General features: G+C 53.7%; 1 protein-coding gene across 3 annotated transcripts in view; it reads left to right on the top strand.

Moving 5' to 3' along the window:
* Positions 1 to 14564, top strand: part of TRIM67 (tripartite motif containing 67) — a 46963-nt gene extending 32399 nt beyond the window's left edge. For 2 of the 3 annotated variants that reach the window (XM_045876210.1, XM_045876209.1), the window contains 9 exons: positions 868 to 963; positions 2338 to 2460; positions 3431 to 3541; positions 4690 to 4849; positions 7088 to 7233; positions 9514 to 9652; positions 11024 to 11327; positions 13190 to 13352; positions 14499 to 14564. In XM_045876210.1, the coding sequence (XP_045732166.1) occupies positions 868 to 963; positions 2338 to 2460; positions 3431 to 3541; positions 4690 to 4849; positions 7088 to 7233; positions 9514 to 9652; positions 11024 to 11327; positions 13190 to 13352; positions 14499 to 14564 (1308 nt within the window). The remainder of the gene's footprint in view (positions 1 to 867; positions 964 to 2337; positions 2461 to 3430; positions 3542 to 4689; positions 4850 to 7087; positions 7234 to 9513; positions 9653 to 11023; positions 11328 to 13189; positions 13353 to 14498) is intronic. The other variant, XM_054507782.1, reaches the window with a different exon arrangement.
* Positions 14565 to 14797: the final 233 nt, after the last annotated feature.

The following is a 14797-nucleotide window of genomic DNA, read 5'->3' as shown; positions in this document are numbered from 1 at the left end:
TGACCAGGAGACATTTGAGCAATGACCTCAAGAAAGCAAGGGAGGGGCGAGGATATGACCCTGGCCTTTCTGGCCCCATCTTCAGCTTTTTAATTAGAAAAATGTGACTCATGGTTAACATGCTTAACAATCAAGGTCATCAGTCTCTGCGATAGCTAGGTTTGGAGACAAATTTGATTGTGTGTGTGTGTGTGCATTTTGTTAAAAAGAAGCCTAATGCTAAAGGCCATAGATTCCATCTGGGCCGGCAGCTCCACCTCTGGGCCTCCTCTGTCCACACTGCTCTCTGCAAGGAGAGGGGTCCCGAGGGTTAAGGGGACTGCCGTAGAGCCCGTATCCCACCTCTAGACAATGCCTCAGGGTTCCCAGTCCAGATGGCTCCAGCCCATTTCTAGGGCCGGCAGGCCTCTTCCCTGCCCTCCCCCACCCCAGGCCAAAAGACGAATAGGGGTGGGGTGGGGTGGCTGGGACCTGGGATGTCCATACGTAAGCATCTGAGGGTCCTACTGATGAGGGATAGAACTACCATGGGAGGAGAGGGCTCTATTTGCCTTCTGGTCCTGGGTTCTGCAAACATCAGGAGCAGACCAGTCAGCCTCAACAAATTAGCGGAACGCTCCTTACCTCTGTCCAGCTTTGGGGTCCAGACAGAAGAGTGTAGGTCAATCAACATTTGTCAACTGTTGCTGGAGGAATAAGCAACTGTTTAGGGCCCATGAGTCAGTAGTGGTCTCTGCATACATGAGGAATGGGGGCATGGGGGAACCGGCCCAGCCCCTCACCTACACGCACCAGCCTTGCTGGTGAAGAACAAACTATATGCTGTTCACCCCTAATTTGCCTTTTCAACACACGATATCTTTTTAGGCCCAACTGTCCCAGGCCTTAAATGGGGTTTCTGATAAGGCGAAAGAAGCAAAGGAGTTTCTGGTCCAGCTGAAGAACATCCTGCAGCAGATCCAGGTGAGGAGAGCGCCAGTCCCGGGAGGGCAGTTAGTATAGGAAGCAGACGAGAAGTGGCAAGAGGGAAGGGACAGTCCTGTGGCGAGCATTTTGTAGAAGGTTTAATTGTCGGGGCACCTGGGTGGCTCAGTCGTTAAGCATCTGCCTTCGGCTCAGGTCGTGATCCCAGAGTCCTGGGATCGAGCCCCGCATCGGGTTCCCTGCTCCGCGGGAAGCCTGCTTCTCCCTCTCCCACTCCCCCTGCTTGTGCTCTCTCTCTTGCTGTGTCTCTCTCTGTCAAATAAATAAATAAAATCTTAAAAAAAAAAAAGAAGGTTTAATTGTCCTACTGCATAGCCTCAGAGGCAGGGAATCAGTGCATCAAAATACCAATGCATCATTTACTAAATCCATGTGTGTACTGAGCTCCCGTATTGTGTCCCATACTGAGTCCAATACAGATCAAGAAGGCCCAGTCTCTGGCCTCAGGAGCTGTCTGCAGGAGAGAGTGCACACGCGTGTGCTCTGCATGCATGCGCATGCATGGAGGACTGGCTCACAGAGATGATGAACCAGAAGGGACACACAGTCACGTTCTGGGGTGCCGGTGGTGAGAGCTTCAGCACAGGCCACGGCACGGGCTCGGAATCCTTGCTGATCTCAGAGACCTCGAAGGATTCTGTTTTAAGACCGAGACAGATCCTACAGCAAGAGCACTGTATTTTGTTTTCCTGTCTTCTGACTACAAAAAGCAAAAGTATATATTGTAGAAATCTTGGAAAGTAGAGAACAATAGACAGGACTAAGAAAAACTTCGATATCTCTCCACCTTAGGTGACCGCTTCACCATTTTGACATGTTCCTCCATGATTTAGACACACGTGTACATGCACCCAGTGTGGGATTGTGCCGTACACAACTTGTAAACCCCCCCCCTTTTTTCCCTTTCCCAGTCTTTCATGAGCATTTTCCATGATATTAAAAACTCTTGGGGCGCCTGGGTGGTTCAGTCAGTTAAGCGGCTGCCTTCGGCTCAGGTCATGATCCCAGGGTGCTGGGATCGAGCCCCACGTCGGGCTCCCTACTCAGTGGAGAGCCTGCTTCTCCCTCTCCCTCTGCTTGCCTCTCTGCCTACTTGTGCTCTCTCTCTCTGTCAAATAAATAAAAGCTTAAAAAAAAAACCTCTTAATGAACAAGGTTTGAATGACAATGGATATTCCACCATAGAGATGTGCCAAGATTCATGGTACCCCTCCTCTGACTCATATTCACATTGTTTCCAATGTAATAATGTTACAGATGACTTGGCCAAGAGCTTCTCTGAAATACTTCTCTGTGTCTAGCACTGGCCAGATTTCAGCATGTCTTCTCCCTAAAGCTCTCTGCCTCCCCCAGGAAAACGGACTGGACTACGAAGCCTGCCTGGTTGCTCAGTGTGATGCGCTGGTCGACGCTTTAACTCGGCAGAAAGCCAAGCTGCTCACCAAGGTCACCAAAGAGAGGGAGCACAAGCTGAAGGTAGGTACCTGGGTGATGACACCCTGGTCCTCATCACAGCCTCCACACCGCACGTGGGGTGGCACACACAGTAGGCACCGGGTCAATATGAGTTGAGTGAGAGAATGGACGAATGAATGAATGAGGCGAAGAAGGGATGAGCAAGCTGCCCCTGCACCTGCTCACACTCACGTGACTTTCCCCAAAGCCATGCTCTCCCTACAAAGCTGCAGTAAGATGCCCACACTCCTGCTCAGGTCAGAAATACTGTCTCCCATCTTCTCTGAGGTCCTGTTTTCTATCTAAGGAATTCTGCCTCTCACCTTGCAGAGCAGAAGTGACCAGGGTTGGTGGCGAGGCCACACTCTGCTCAGGTCGCCAGCTCTGTCCCCTTCTTCAGGCCCTCTCTAGTATCTCATGCCCTCAAATGAGCAATAATAATATGACCAATGTCCACCGTGGGAAGGGGAGGGTTTCCCCTCACAGGACACTGGGCTCCTGGTCCAGGCAGGTGCCACGAACACTCTGCATCGACGGAGGACTGCTTCATTGTCTTGGGGGGTTCAACCTATTTTATAGACATTTCCCAAATGAATTAGGAAATAATACTTTCAAGGAAAGAAGGAATGAGTGTTGGGGATGGTCCGTGGCTTTCAAGTGAAGCAGCAGAACCCATCCATGACAGGTGAGAAGTAAGATAAGAGGTTGGTCACTGGTCCCGTGGAGAGTTTCAGACTGTGCACTTTCTCTGCTATCCAGAGTTCAGGAACAGAGTTCGTTCTGTCAGGCATTGGGCCCGCTTGTTGGGAAGTGGGTCCATTTATTCCCCAGGAGAGAGGGCCCATGGAGCTCAGGAGCAGAACAGCCAGAGGAGAGGGTGCAAAGTGGTCGCCTCTCCCAGGGCTTTCTCTGTGCTAATTCTCCAACTCCCACTACAGCCCAGCTGCTCTTCCTCTGATGAGAAGGTCACTAGGGGTTCTTTTCATCACAGATGGTTTGGGACCAGATCAATCACTGCACTTTGAAGCTGCGCCAGTCCACGGGGCTGATGGAGTACTGCCTGGAGGTGATCAAGGAGAACGACCCCTCCGGGTTCCTGCAGGTGAGCCTGCGCTCGGGGGACAGAGACAGGCTTGGCTTCCCACTCCAAGTCCCCAAACTAGCCGAAGTTTTAGGACTAGTCCCTAAGGATTAGGATTAAGGATTAGTCCCTTCCAGGGAATTGAGTAGATATTCCTTTGCTCAGAGATTCCAGAGGACCTAGGCTCTCCTCTTGGCTCTGACTCTCACTAGCTGTGACCCTGGTTCTGTGTCCTGATTAAAAGAGGGAGTCAAATGTCATAATTTCTAGGGCCAAAATGTCATGCGTTTATGCTTCAACTTCCAGAGACCCCAACTCAACATTTTCCCCACAAATGGGAGAGGACAGTCTTTGCCAGACAAGCTGGAAAGATTGTGGTGGAGGACGTGAGTTAGCAGAATCCACACGGCCCATTACCTCCATGTGCAGAGTCCTGCAGGCGTAGACAGATGGCCACTACCCGCAGAGCCCAAGCAGCCTTGCTGGGGCATCCCTCCAACAGCCGGGCTGACTCAGGGCCACGAGCCACTCTCAAGAACACGACAGTGATTCAGATGGTGGCTCAGTCCTCCATCTGCGGGGAAAATGATGAATCCCCTTGACTAGTCCCCAAGAAGGGTACACGGGATCATGGCTCCTCGGGGACACGTGCAAGTGTCAGAATGAGCAGAGGAGAACAGAGCTGGGGGCGTGATGGGGAGTTTGGAGCAGAGCAACTTGGAGGGAACACACTGTGGAGAGTGAGCCTCAAAACTCTGGGGCTATAGGAAGCACTTCCTTCAGACCCTGGGACAAACCACTGGTATGTTTCACTTTGCAAAGGACGAGATCTAGCAAAAGCAGAATAATGAAGACTGCTTTTGCGTATTTAAAAAAGAATCATTTGCTTCACAAAATGGTTTGGCCTGATACCTTTAAATAGCAAGTTCTTCTTCACATTTAGATGATTGCTCTTTTAAAATATGATTCCAACGATACAGTGCATTTTTATTTGCTCAGTGTCGTGCTGGCAGGGATCATATCTTCTCTGCTGTGGCTTGAGAGCACGTGGCTAGCGCAGCCCCCCTCCTCCTCCCCAGCCACAGACACCAAGCCCCTCCTTCCCCACCACTTGCTGCATGAGTTTTCCTTTGCAAATCAAAACCCTAAACTCTGTGCTCCCCTTTAAGATCTCGGACGCTCTGATCAAGCGTGTCCAGGTGTCTCAGGAGCAGTGGGTCAAAGGTGCCCTGGAGCCAAAAGTGTCTGCGGAGTTTGATCTGACCTTGGACAGCGAGCCGCTGCTGCAGGCCATCCACCAGCTGGACTTCATCCAGATGAAATGTAGGGGTGAGCCGTGGTTGGCCCAGTTCAGTCTGTGCTTCTTTCAGAAGAGGCATCCACTCTGAGGGGGCAGCTCAGGGTCATTGGAAAACAGAGCGGGAGGGGAGAGATGCCAAAGTCACAGACCCAGCTTCAAGTCCCAGCTCAGCCACCCACTAGCTGGGTGGCCCAGGGTGGGTAGCACCCCAGTCTGAGCCTGAGTTTTCCCATTTGTAAAAGAGGATTAGTTGTTTATTCAGACACTTAGTGAGTGCCTGCCGTGTGTCAGGCACTCTTCTAGGTGCAGGACACAGCTTTGAACAAGTCAACAAACTCTCTCATAAGATCGAGCTGATATTCTAGAAAAGGAAATAGACAGTACACAAATATATCATATAATGTCCAGTGGAGGCTTTTTGGGAAAGGGGGGTATTTTGATGTGAGGAGGAGGAGGAGAGAGATGCGATATAGGGGAAGAATATTCCAGATGGCAGAGGGGTGACATATGCAAAGACCCTCAGGCAGGAATCCATTTTCTGGGTTCCAAGAAGAGCAAGAAGGTCAGAGGTGAGAGCAGAATGAACAAGATGGAGGGTGCTAGGAGGTGGGGGAGAGCCATGGGAGACACAGGCTAAGGGTCAAGTAAAGTTGCATGCCTTGAACCAGGTTACAAAATTAGCGAGTGTTGGCCAGAACCAGAGTCCTATTCGAAAGTCTCTCTCTCCAGAGGCATCAAGGGTACATTCCGGAGAGGCAATAAAGCTGTTTGGTTTTTTAAAACCAAAATATCAAAGGACAGAGTGCCACACCTACAGAATCTATGAGTGCAGGAAATCTTTACCTGCCAAACATGTGGCCAGTTTTACACTAAAGACAAAACAAGTGTCTTGCACATCTGCGTGCTCACTCCCACACTTGGTTTGCACCTCAGGCGAGGTTTGGAAATGCCACCTGCCCTAGGTGTGAATGAGACATGGTACTGAGGAGCAGGGGGAGCCCGGCAGGGGGTGAGGAGTTGTGGCAGAAGAAGGGGTGGCTCTGGGAAGGGAGGGTGTGAAAGAAGGTGGTTTGGAGCTGCTTCCAAGGCTTGGATGTTGCTTTGGGTGGGATTGGGTGGCGGATTCACAGAGGAAGTGGGAGAAGCAACAACAGAGCCTAGGATGGAGAGAGGACCCCTACATGCTTGTAAACTGAGGCCCAGGGAGTCGGCTCTGCTCAGCCAGTCCTGAGACCAAGTCTGTAAACAAGACAGGGCTGCACCCAGCTGAACCATCAGGCGCGTTTTGGAAGACAGCCCTAACGACCGGAGCCAAACTGAACTCCATAGTGTTTAAATATTTTTATTTATTTATTTGAGAAAGAGAATGAGAGAGAGAGAGCATGAGATGGGAGAGGGTCAGAGGGAGAAGCAGACTCCCTGCAGAGCAGGGAGCCCGATGTGGGACTCGATCCCGGGACTCCAGGATCATGACCTGAGCCGAAGGCAGTTGCTTAACCAACTGAGCCACCCAGGCGTCCCTCCATAGTGTTTAGAAATCCGATGTTGTGATTTTCCCTTCAACAATTGTCAGTGTGGACTGGATTTATCTCTACAATCTCTTGAGCCCGAAAGAAGCTAGAATATAAAACCTTTTTCCTGATCTTGCCATGATAGAACTTAAGATACATTTGATTCACATCCCTAATTCCGAGGGTTGGCTGTTGGATACTCTAAGATTGCCTCTCCTTCCCGGATCTGGTTCCCTGGGCCTTTAAGGTGCTTCCAGCCAAAAGTTCAAATGTGTCTTTGAATTCTGCATGCCCCCCACCCCAATAGCTCCTTCCCAAGCCTCGGTATAAGCCACAGAGAGGGTCCACACAGGCCTGTGTGTGGCCAGGAGGCATGCGAACCCCGGCTCTGTGGGAATCCCTCGTGGGTCTGAGACTCAAAACTAGGGATTCTCAGTGGGCAGGTGGAGAAGAGGACAGCCCTTCCTTAGGGCTCCAGACGCAGAGGTGCAGGGGCATCTGCCATGCTTCTCCCATCCCCCAACCCCAGATTCCAGGACACGCTGGAAGTGCACGGTCACCAGTCACCCGTGCTTGCCCTCGCCCCCACCCGCCTTGAGAGGGAGACTCCTGGGGCTGCGAGAGGCTGGGAGTGACCACAGGTGGCCACCGTTCCTTCTGGGGGCCGGGGGCCACTGCCAGGGGGGAGGAGAGTCCACACAGGTGTCCGGGGCCCTTCAAGGGGTTGGGGCACTGAACTAGCGGTTCCTGTCACAGTACCACCCGGCCCCCTGCTGCAGCTGGAGAAGTGCTGTACCCACAACAACAGTGTCACGCTGGCCTGGAGGATGCCGCCCTTCACCCACAGCCCCGTGGACGGCTACATCCTGGAGCTGGATGACGGCGACGGGGGCCAGTTCCGGGTGAGGCCCTCCTGATTGCTTTGGGGGGTAACACCGAAGCTTCTGGACTAGCCCATGGGGCTGCCCTCAGCTCCAATGCTGCCCCCAAAGGGCACTGGCCCCAAAACAGAGGGCCAGTGGGTCTGGACCCTTGGAAGATGGGGCTGCTCTACCAAGGGCTAGGTCTGGGCAGAGGTGGCAGCCACAGAGAAAATTTAGGACAGCTTTCCTCTGAAGACTGACACAGGTCTGAGGCAGAGGACGAGCTCAGAGAAGTTGTCACCTGCATGGATCGACTTCCCAATTCACCCCACCAGTGTAGTCATAGCTATTCTTCCACATCCTCCCAGATATCTCTGCTCACGCAGGTCCCCACTCCCTCAACACTCTGTCGCTTCCTGCCCTGCCTGGGTCAGATTGTTCTACCCGGCAAGGTGCTCTGCCTGGGAAGACAGATACTTTGTAAATGGTGGTTGGGTTGGGATGACCTTCTACACTCACGTTTCCAGTGATGAAATATCGTGGCGACAATAAAGGCTCTTAGTGAGCCAGAAATGGTCTTCGACTCCCCCATCTGGGAGAGACCCCAACCCAGACCCCCTAATAGAACTCTACCTTGAGATTTCACACAGCGAAGCTCAGGTCACTGTCAAGTTGCTTTGTGGGCAGGAACACCAAGGAGAACAAACTCTGGGTCTTCTGAGAGTTCCTCCTTTCCCTTCCCGAGGAGACTAAGACAAACTGGAACAAACCACTGCCACCATTAACAATTGTGACCTTCCTTCTCCTAGGGACCTGCACCATCTATCGAATCTTGCCAAAGACCAATGTTCCTTTTGTTTCTCTCAAACGGATTTATGCATATGTTGTTTCATTTTTTTGTTTGTTTGTTTGAAAGGTATCCTACAGGAACGTAAGACTTGGGGAAAGAACCCTTAGGAATTGTTGGGTCCTGTGTGAATGTGGGCAATTTAGGGAAGAGACGAGTTGGGGTCGGGTCAGCACGGAATGGCAGATCACTCACTGGGTTCAGAACCTCAGGTGTTCTGGCTGTGCAAAGGAGCTAAGACCAGAAAGAACTCTGGGACCGGAAACCAGGAAAAGAGCCCCTGTTTCTGAAATGGGAAGAGAAGACTGTTTTAGGATGTGCAAAGAAGCAGCCACAGAATTCAAATACAGATGCCTCTCCCCTTTGAGACATGACCACTAACAAAAGCTAGATACAGGGGCTAGAATTTATGAGGAGCTGCACGTTATAGTGGGAAAAGTGTTGGCTTTGAATGCAGGCGGGCCTGGATTTGAACCCTGGCTTCCAAATTGGTTCACTCTGATCCTGGGCAGGTTTCCTACCTTCTCCAGGTCTCCTTGTATATAAAATACAAAAAAAACAAAAACAACATTCAGAGATCATGTGAGGATTAAAATGGCTTGTACAATGCCTGGAACACAGCTGCTATTATTAATAACCTGGAGTAACAAATGAAGAGCCAACCCCCTAAACAACCAGATAGGAAAGATGTTTTAGACAAAGTAGAAACAGTGGCACAGGAGGAGGGCCAGGCTCTGCATTTGGGAAAGTTAAGAGGACAAAGATAAGTTTGAAGTGAATGGAGAAGAAAATAAATCCCTACTAAAGGATTTTTGGGGTCCCATACAGAAATGTCTCACCGTCTCAGAAGGCTGTGAGCAAAGCAGTTCTGGGGGAGGAGGGCCAAGGAGTGGAAGATGCCAACCTCAGGGGTGGCAGAAGATGGGAAGGAGGTGGAGTGCCCCTCTCAATCCAAATCAACTTGACCCCACCTGTGTTTGGTCACACTTCTTCCCATCACGTGTGCTGACCCTTCTTCTAAAAAGATTGGTGATTTTGTTTAGTTAGATGCTTAGCTCACGTTTCCTAGCTTACATTCCCACTAAACCCCAGCAACCTTCTCTTGCTCCAACCAAGAAGGAAGTGGGGGTTTCTGTACCTCCAGCCCCTTGGGAAGTCCTGTCTGACCAGCAGACTTCAGCGGAGGCAGGACATTCTCAGGAGGCATGCTAGCTGGCTGCAGACCCGCCATCCCTCGCTGCCTCCCTAGGACCCCGTCACACCTCCCATCTCCACAGGCAGATGGGCTGGCCAGCCAGTGGTCGGACTGTGTGTCCGACTTGGACATGGTCTGTGGGCCTGCAGCCACTCAGCCACATTCCCCTGATTCAAAAGCTCTATTGAGGCACTAGCTCTTTGAATGACAACATGTTGCCAAGAGAAATTTTCCAGCTAACAGAGGCGCCTCCTGAGCACTCTTGGTTGTCTTTTAGGAAGTGTATGTTGGCAAAGAGACCTTGTGCACCATCGACGGTCTGCATTTCAACAGCACCTACAATGCCAGGGTCAAAGCTTTCAACTCCTCCGGCGTCGGGCCTTACAGTAAAACCGTCGTCCTGCAGACTTCTGATGGTGAGCACTGGGGGCTCGGGGGAAGACCAGATTCAGGCACTGTGGATGAGCTTCTGAAGGAGGACGGGAGGGAACACTCAGCTGCATAGGACAGAGGAGTGGCGGGATGGAGGGAATGCGGCAGTGGTGAAGTGTATACTTTTTCTTCCCAGCCCCTCCCCGCCCTGCTCACCGTGGCCCCTTGCCTGCACCTCCCTCCCCACAAGCCACCAAAAAAGAGCCAGTTCTTCACCCCATTTGCTGGACTGGAATGGGAAATGAGCATCTGAGAGGCTCAGGGAGACCCAGGGGCTGAAAATGGGTAGGACGGTCCTGGAGAAAAGGCCACTGGTCCTTGGGTATGACTTTCCTCGCAGCAAGAAACGATCCCTCGAATATCCAGTGCAAGAGCCCAGGTCTGATGGTTTACACACCTAGCTGCAACCTTTCAGGTTTCTGGCAACAAGAGCACATCAGCGTTCGTGGGATTTTGGTCATCTGAGTCCTTAGCAGGGAGTGATGATATAAATAAAGCTCATGTTCCAAAAAGCATCTGCCCTGCTAACCCAGGCATGCCCCGGCCTCGGGTGCAGCGTCCTGGGATGACGCTGATCCTGTTTATTGTCATCATGTATCCTAGCACATCCTCTGGGCGCCCTGAGGAAAATGTGACACACTTGGTTAGTCTCCCAAGGATGGAGGGGAGAAAGGGCAGGAGCAGATGCTCTTGTCAAGGGCACAACTGGGGATGCTTTCTGAAAATGGTGCAACCTGCAGGCTCATTTTAGAAGGCATGAAGAGTTCACCAGCTCTCTGCCCGCAGGGGCCCCCTACCCTGGAGAACAGCAGTTCTTGCCCTATGCATCGTGGTCATAATTTCAGAGTAAGCACCTCACTTCCCACAACCTGAGGGATTGGAGAACAGAGGAGGCCACTCAATGGGCTGCGAAACAGGAGGATGAAGCTTGGTGACTTTGGTCACATCACTTCACCTCTCTGTGTGTCAACCCCCGCCCCTGCCCACCACGTGGGGCCATGGATATCTACTTCCTCTTTAACTCTCAGCAGTGTATGGAACGTAAGGGAAGGGTGTCAGAGACCAAGACTCCATAAAATGCATTTAGATTTGGGGCTCTGAGGCCCGAATGTCCGCATTCCTTGACGAGGTTGGGCTCATGTGATTGAGAATCTGGATGAACACAGATCCGAGAGTGTGTGTGTGTGTGCACACATGTGCATGGGAACACGTGTGTGCCTGGGTGTGAATCACACAGGAAAGAACATTCGATGCTGGATGCCAACTTTCTGCTGGATGCAAATGAGTCTTTCTCCCAGCCCAGGTTAGAGACTGCTAGCCAATTCCATCCCTGACTCTGGTTCCTTCCTTTCCAGTGGCCTGGTTCACCTTTGACCCCAACTCTGGGCACCGGGACATCATTTTATCCAATGACAACCAGACGGCCACCTGCAGCAGCTATGACGACCGGGTGGTGCTGGGCACGGCGGCTTTCTCCAAGGGCGTGCACTACTGGGAGTTGCATGTGGATCGGTACGACAACCACCCAGACCCCGCCTTTGGGGTGGCCAGGGCCAGCGTGGTCAAGGACATGATGCTGGGCAAGGATGACAAGGCCTGGGCCATGTACGTGGACAACAACCGCAGCTGGTTCATGCACTGCAACTCCCACACCAACAGGTGCGCCGTCGCGGGCTGTTGGGGACCGAGGACCCTGTGGGGACCGCGGACCCTGTGGGGACCACGTCCCCGCGGCCATTCCCGAGCTCAGGCGTCAGGAGCGGGGGGAGGTGTTGCAGCTACTTGGGTGTCCAGTGTCCAGGCAGAAGTGAGTGTTTGCCTGCACAGCCTGCTGCAGAGACTAGAGCAGCCCCAGGGCATGGCTTGACAGGACACTCCGTAGGCCCCACGACCAGGTTCTGCCCGGGCCCTCGGCTGTCGTTCCCTTCCCAGTTCTGCTCCCCTTTCATTTCCGCACTGGCAGCCGGGCCCGAGTCCCCGCACGGCCGGTGCCCTCACGGCCGCGACCAGGTCTCTCCAGGGACTGGACCTACCCCGCCCCTGCGCACAAACCACAGAGGGGCCCGGTCCAGACCCACCAGCTCCGTCTCTACTCGCTTAAACCGAACGGTGCCCAGACACGCTGCCCACGGGAGGAATAACGGGGAGCATTTATTGAGCTTACTTCGCGCCGGACGCTGTCTGAAGCACCTGATTTACACGATCTCCTTCAGTCCTCACAACAGTACAAAAGTCATTTTACGGAGTATATGAAGGGCTTAGGTTAAACAAGTGTCCCGAGTCACAGGGCCACCTCGCGGCGCTGTCAGGACTTAGCTCAGGGTCCCGCCTCCGCTTCTGTGTGGGGTTAGGGGCCGGGTGGGAGCCCCGGGTGGGGGGCTGCGGAGGGGAGCCCCGCGCGGACCCTGGGCGCAGGTGCGCTTGGGTGGGAAACAGATGTGTGCGCCTCGGCCCGGTCTCTACCGCCACCCGGCGGTCGGTGTCTGAACAGCCCCAGGGGCCGGGCTCTAGTTCCTTTTTCCCACCTGCGGGATCCGGCCCCGGGGGTCCCAGGACACCCTCGGGGAATCCTGCCCTTTTGGGAAGCGCTTTTCCGGTCAGCGCCCGAGTTTTCCTTACGCCCTTCCTCACGACCTTGCTCTCTGGCCCGCCATCAGCCTGCAGCTGATGAGCCCCTGCCCCGTCTGGAAAAGGGTAAAAATGGTTTTCTTGTCAGAGTGGAGCACCTGGAGTGGAGGCGGTGACCTCAGCCCTCAGCTAAGGGAAGGGAGTCTGAAGGACCCCCTTCCAACACGGCGAGGAGGCAGGTGGGCCGGGGCCCCTCAGCACAGGGCCGCTCACTGATGCTTCTGGCGCGGCGGTTGTGAATTCCCACCACCGCCAAATGTGGGATCAGGGACGTTTATTGAGAGCTTCACAACTCAGCCTCAAGGCTCCACTCTTGGCGACTCAGACGGGGGACTTGATTCCAGGTTCAGCATCTGTCCCCTGCCATGCACGGCCTTTCAGGAGTCCCTGGGAGGTTTCTGAGATGAGCTGAAGGCCGGTGGACCTTTTGAAATCTCCCAAAGACCTGGCTGTCTGCCCCTTTGTGGATCTCAACATCCTCACTGGTTAAAACTGTCAAGGGCACCAAGTTAGTTCCTTTCCTTGGCAGGTAAAGGAGCCTTCCCTACCCACGCTCCCCACTCCAGGTTTTCAAGTGGGACCCACTCATCAAAACCCTAAAACTCCCTGGGGGTCCAGGTCTCAGGGACTGTGAGGATAAAAGGGACGGAATAAGACGGTTCCCTCAGGGTGAGGAAGCATACACGAAGGGTAAGGCCTTGCTGTGTGGCCCTTTAACCGGTGAGCGCACTTCAAGAAAAGTCTCATAGCCCAGAAGAATAGCTCCCTGCATGGCCACGGGGGCTGTGTGCGGGTGAGGATATTCCTAGCATCCTTTACGTGATTCTTCTGAGCCATCACCTACGTCCCGAGCTAGGTGTGGTGATGGGGCTTCCTGGGGCTTCTCTTCCTAGGACGGAAGGCGGCGTGTGCAAGGGGGCCACTGTTGGGGTGCTCCTGGACCTGAATAAGCACACTCTGACCTTTTTCATCAATGGGCAGCAGCAGGGCCCCACAGCCTTCAGCCACGTGGACGGGGTCTTCATGCCGGCCCTCAGCCTCAACCGCAACGTGCAGGTACTGCGTACCCTCCAGGCAGGAGCCCCTCTGGCGGCTCCCCTCGGGGTTCGGGGGCTTCCGAAGCGCACTTGGACAATGTGGGCTATAAGGAAGCTGACTGTTGCTACCTACCACAGCCCACCCTCCCTGGAGACGGTCTCTCCGGCATGATCAAGTCTTGCGTATTCACTTGAAATAAGCAGAGGCTCTACGGTGGCAGCTTGTGGAGCCACCGTGGGAGGGAGGGGGGGAGGGATTGGAGTGGGGAAGCAGGTAGGGTTTCCATTTTCTGGGAAAGGTGCAATGGAGGCACTCTGTGAGCAGTTGGGAGGAAGTCAGTGCCCCCTGCCCAGCTTGAGCCGATGGCCAGGTGTGGGCTGGGGCCTTCCAGGCGTGGCTCTCCCCTGAGAGGAGAAACACAGCGGAGGGCTGGAAGAGACCAGTCCGAGGGGCTGTGAGTCTCCTTCTGCTTCCTCTCACCCTTCTCTGCGCCCTCTGGCTCCCACATGAAGCAGGCAGGAAAGATGTCCTTTTAGATCTCAGGGCTGGGCCGTCCTGGGGGAGGGCTCAGGAGGCCCCAAAAGGACAGAGACAACATGGGAGCCCACGAGGGTGTGAGGGGAGAGGGAGAGTAATGTGGAGACAGCACCGTTGGTTTCTAGCAGAGCCCTCCTCCCTCTGGGAGTCCTGCTTTGTGGTGCCCACTGGCTCTGCATATTGATAGGTCTGCATCAATCACTGATGGATTGATTTGTACCGCCACCCATTCACAGAAGGGCTTTGAGGCAGCCTGGAATATGGGCTGTCCTCCCACAAGGGTACTAGAACAGGTGCCGGAAAGGAACGGGGGGGCCTGGAAAGAAAGCAGAAACAAATATACAACTGCGAGAACCATATACCTGCTGCAACAGAGCATCAGCCTCGTCCGGGCTCCTGGCCGCTGGGACAAAGTGGGTGATCCGGGCACAGACCAGCTCCTCAGGGCAGACTCGCGGACACTGCATGAGCGATACTGAGTCACACCTCCTAAAGTGCCCAGTGATGAAAAAGGCATAGCCCACGACAGAGTGGGCCACTACCTGTGGCGACCCACTATGCTATGTGAGCCCTCGGGGTTCTCGCGGTGGCCTCCCCCACCCTCACTCACCCTGTCTTCTTTTCCAGGTCACCCTGCACACAGGACTGGAAGTGCCAACAAACCTGGGGCGGCCCAAGCTGTCAGGCAACTAGCCTCTCAGCTCTAGCTGCTCACCGGCATCTGGGAAAAGCCCCACCACCCCTCACTACGTTCAAAGAACCCATGAGGGTAGGACGATGATGTCATGGGTGCAGCCCCAGCAGCCACTGAGTATCTTAGAGACAAGTGTTCTTTGGGAGACGCAGAACAGGTCTGCAAGCCATGCTTGTTGAGGCAACTGGTTAGACTGGCCACTTGTGAAAGTGACCACTGGTCGGTGGTGAAC

This window comes from Mirounga angustirostris, unplaced genomic scaffold, assembly GCF_029215605.1.
Source record: "Mirounga angustirostris isolate CCGP_5_RB_7025 unplaced genomic scaffold, mMirAng1.0.hap1 SCAF_6, whole genome shotgun sequence".
NCBI classification, from domain to species: Eukaryota; Metazoa; Chordata; class Mammalia; order Carnivora; family Phocidae; genus Mirounga; species Mirounga angustirostris.
This window is presented reverse-complemented; position numbering and strand designations above follow the sequence as displayed.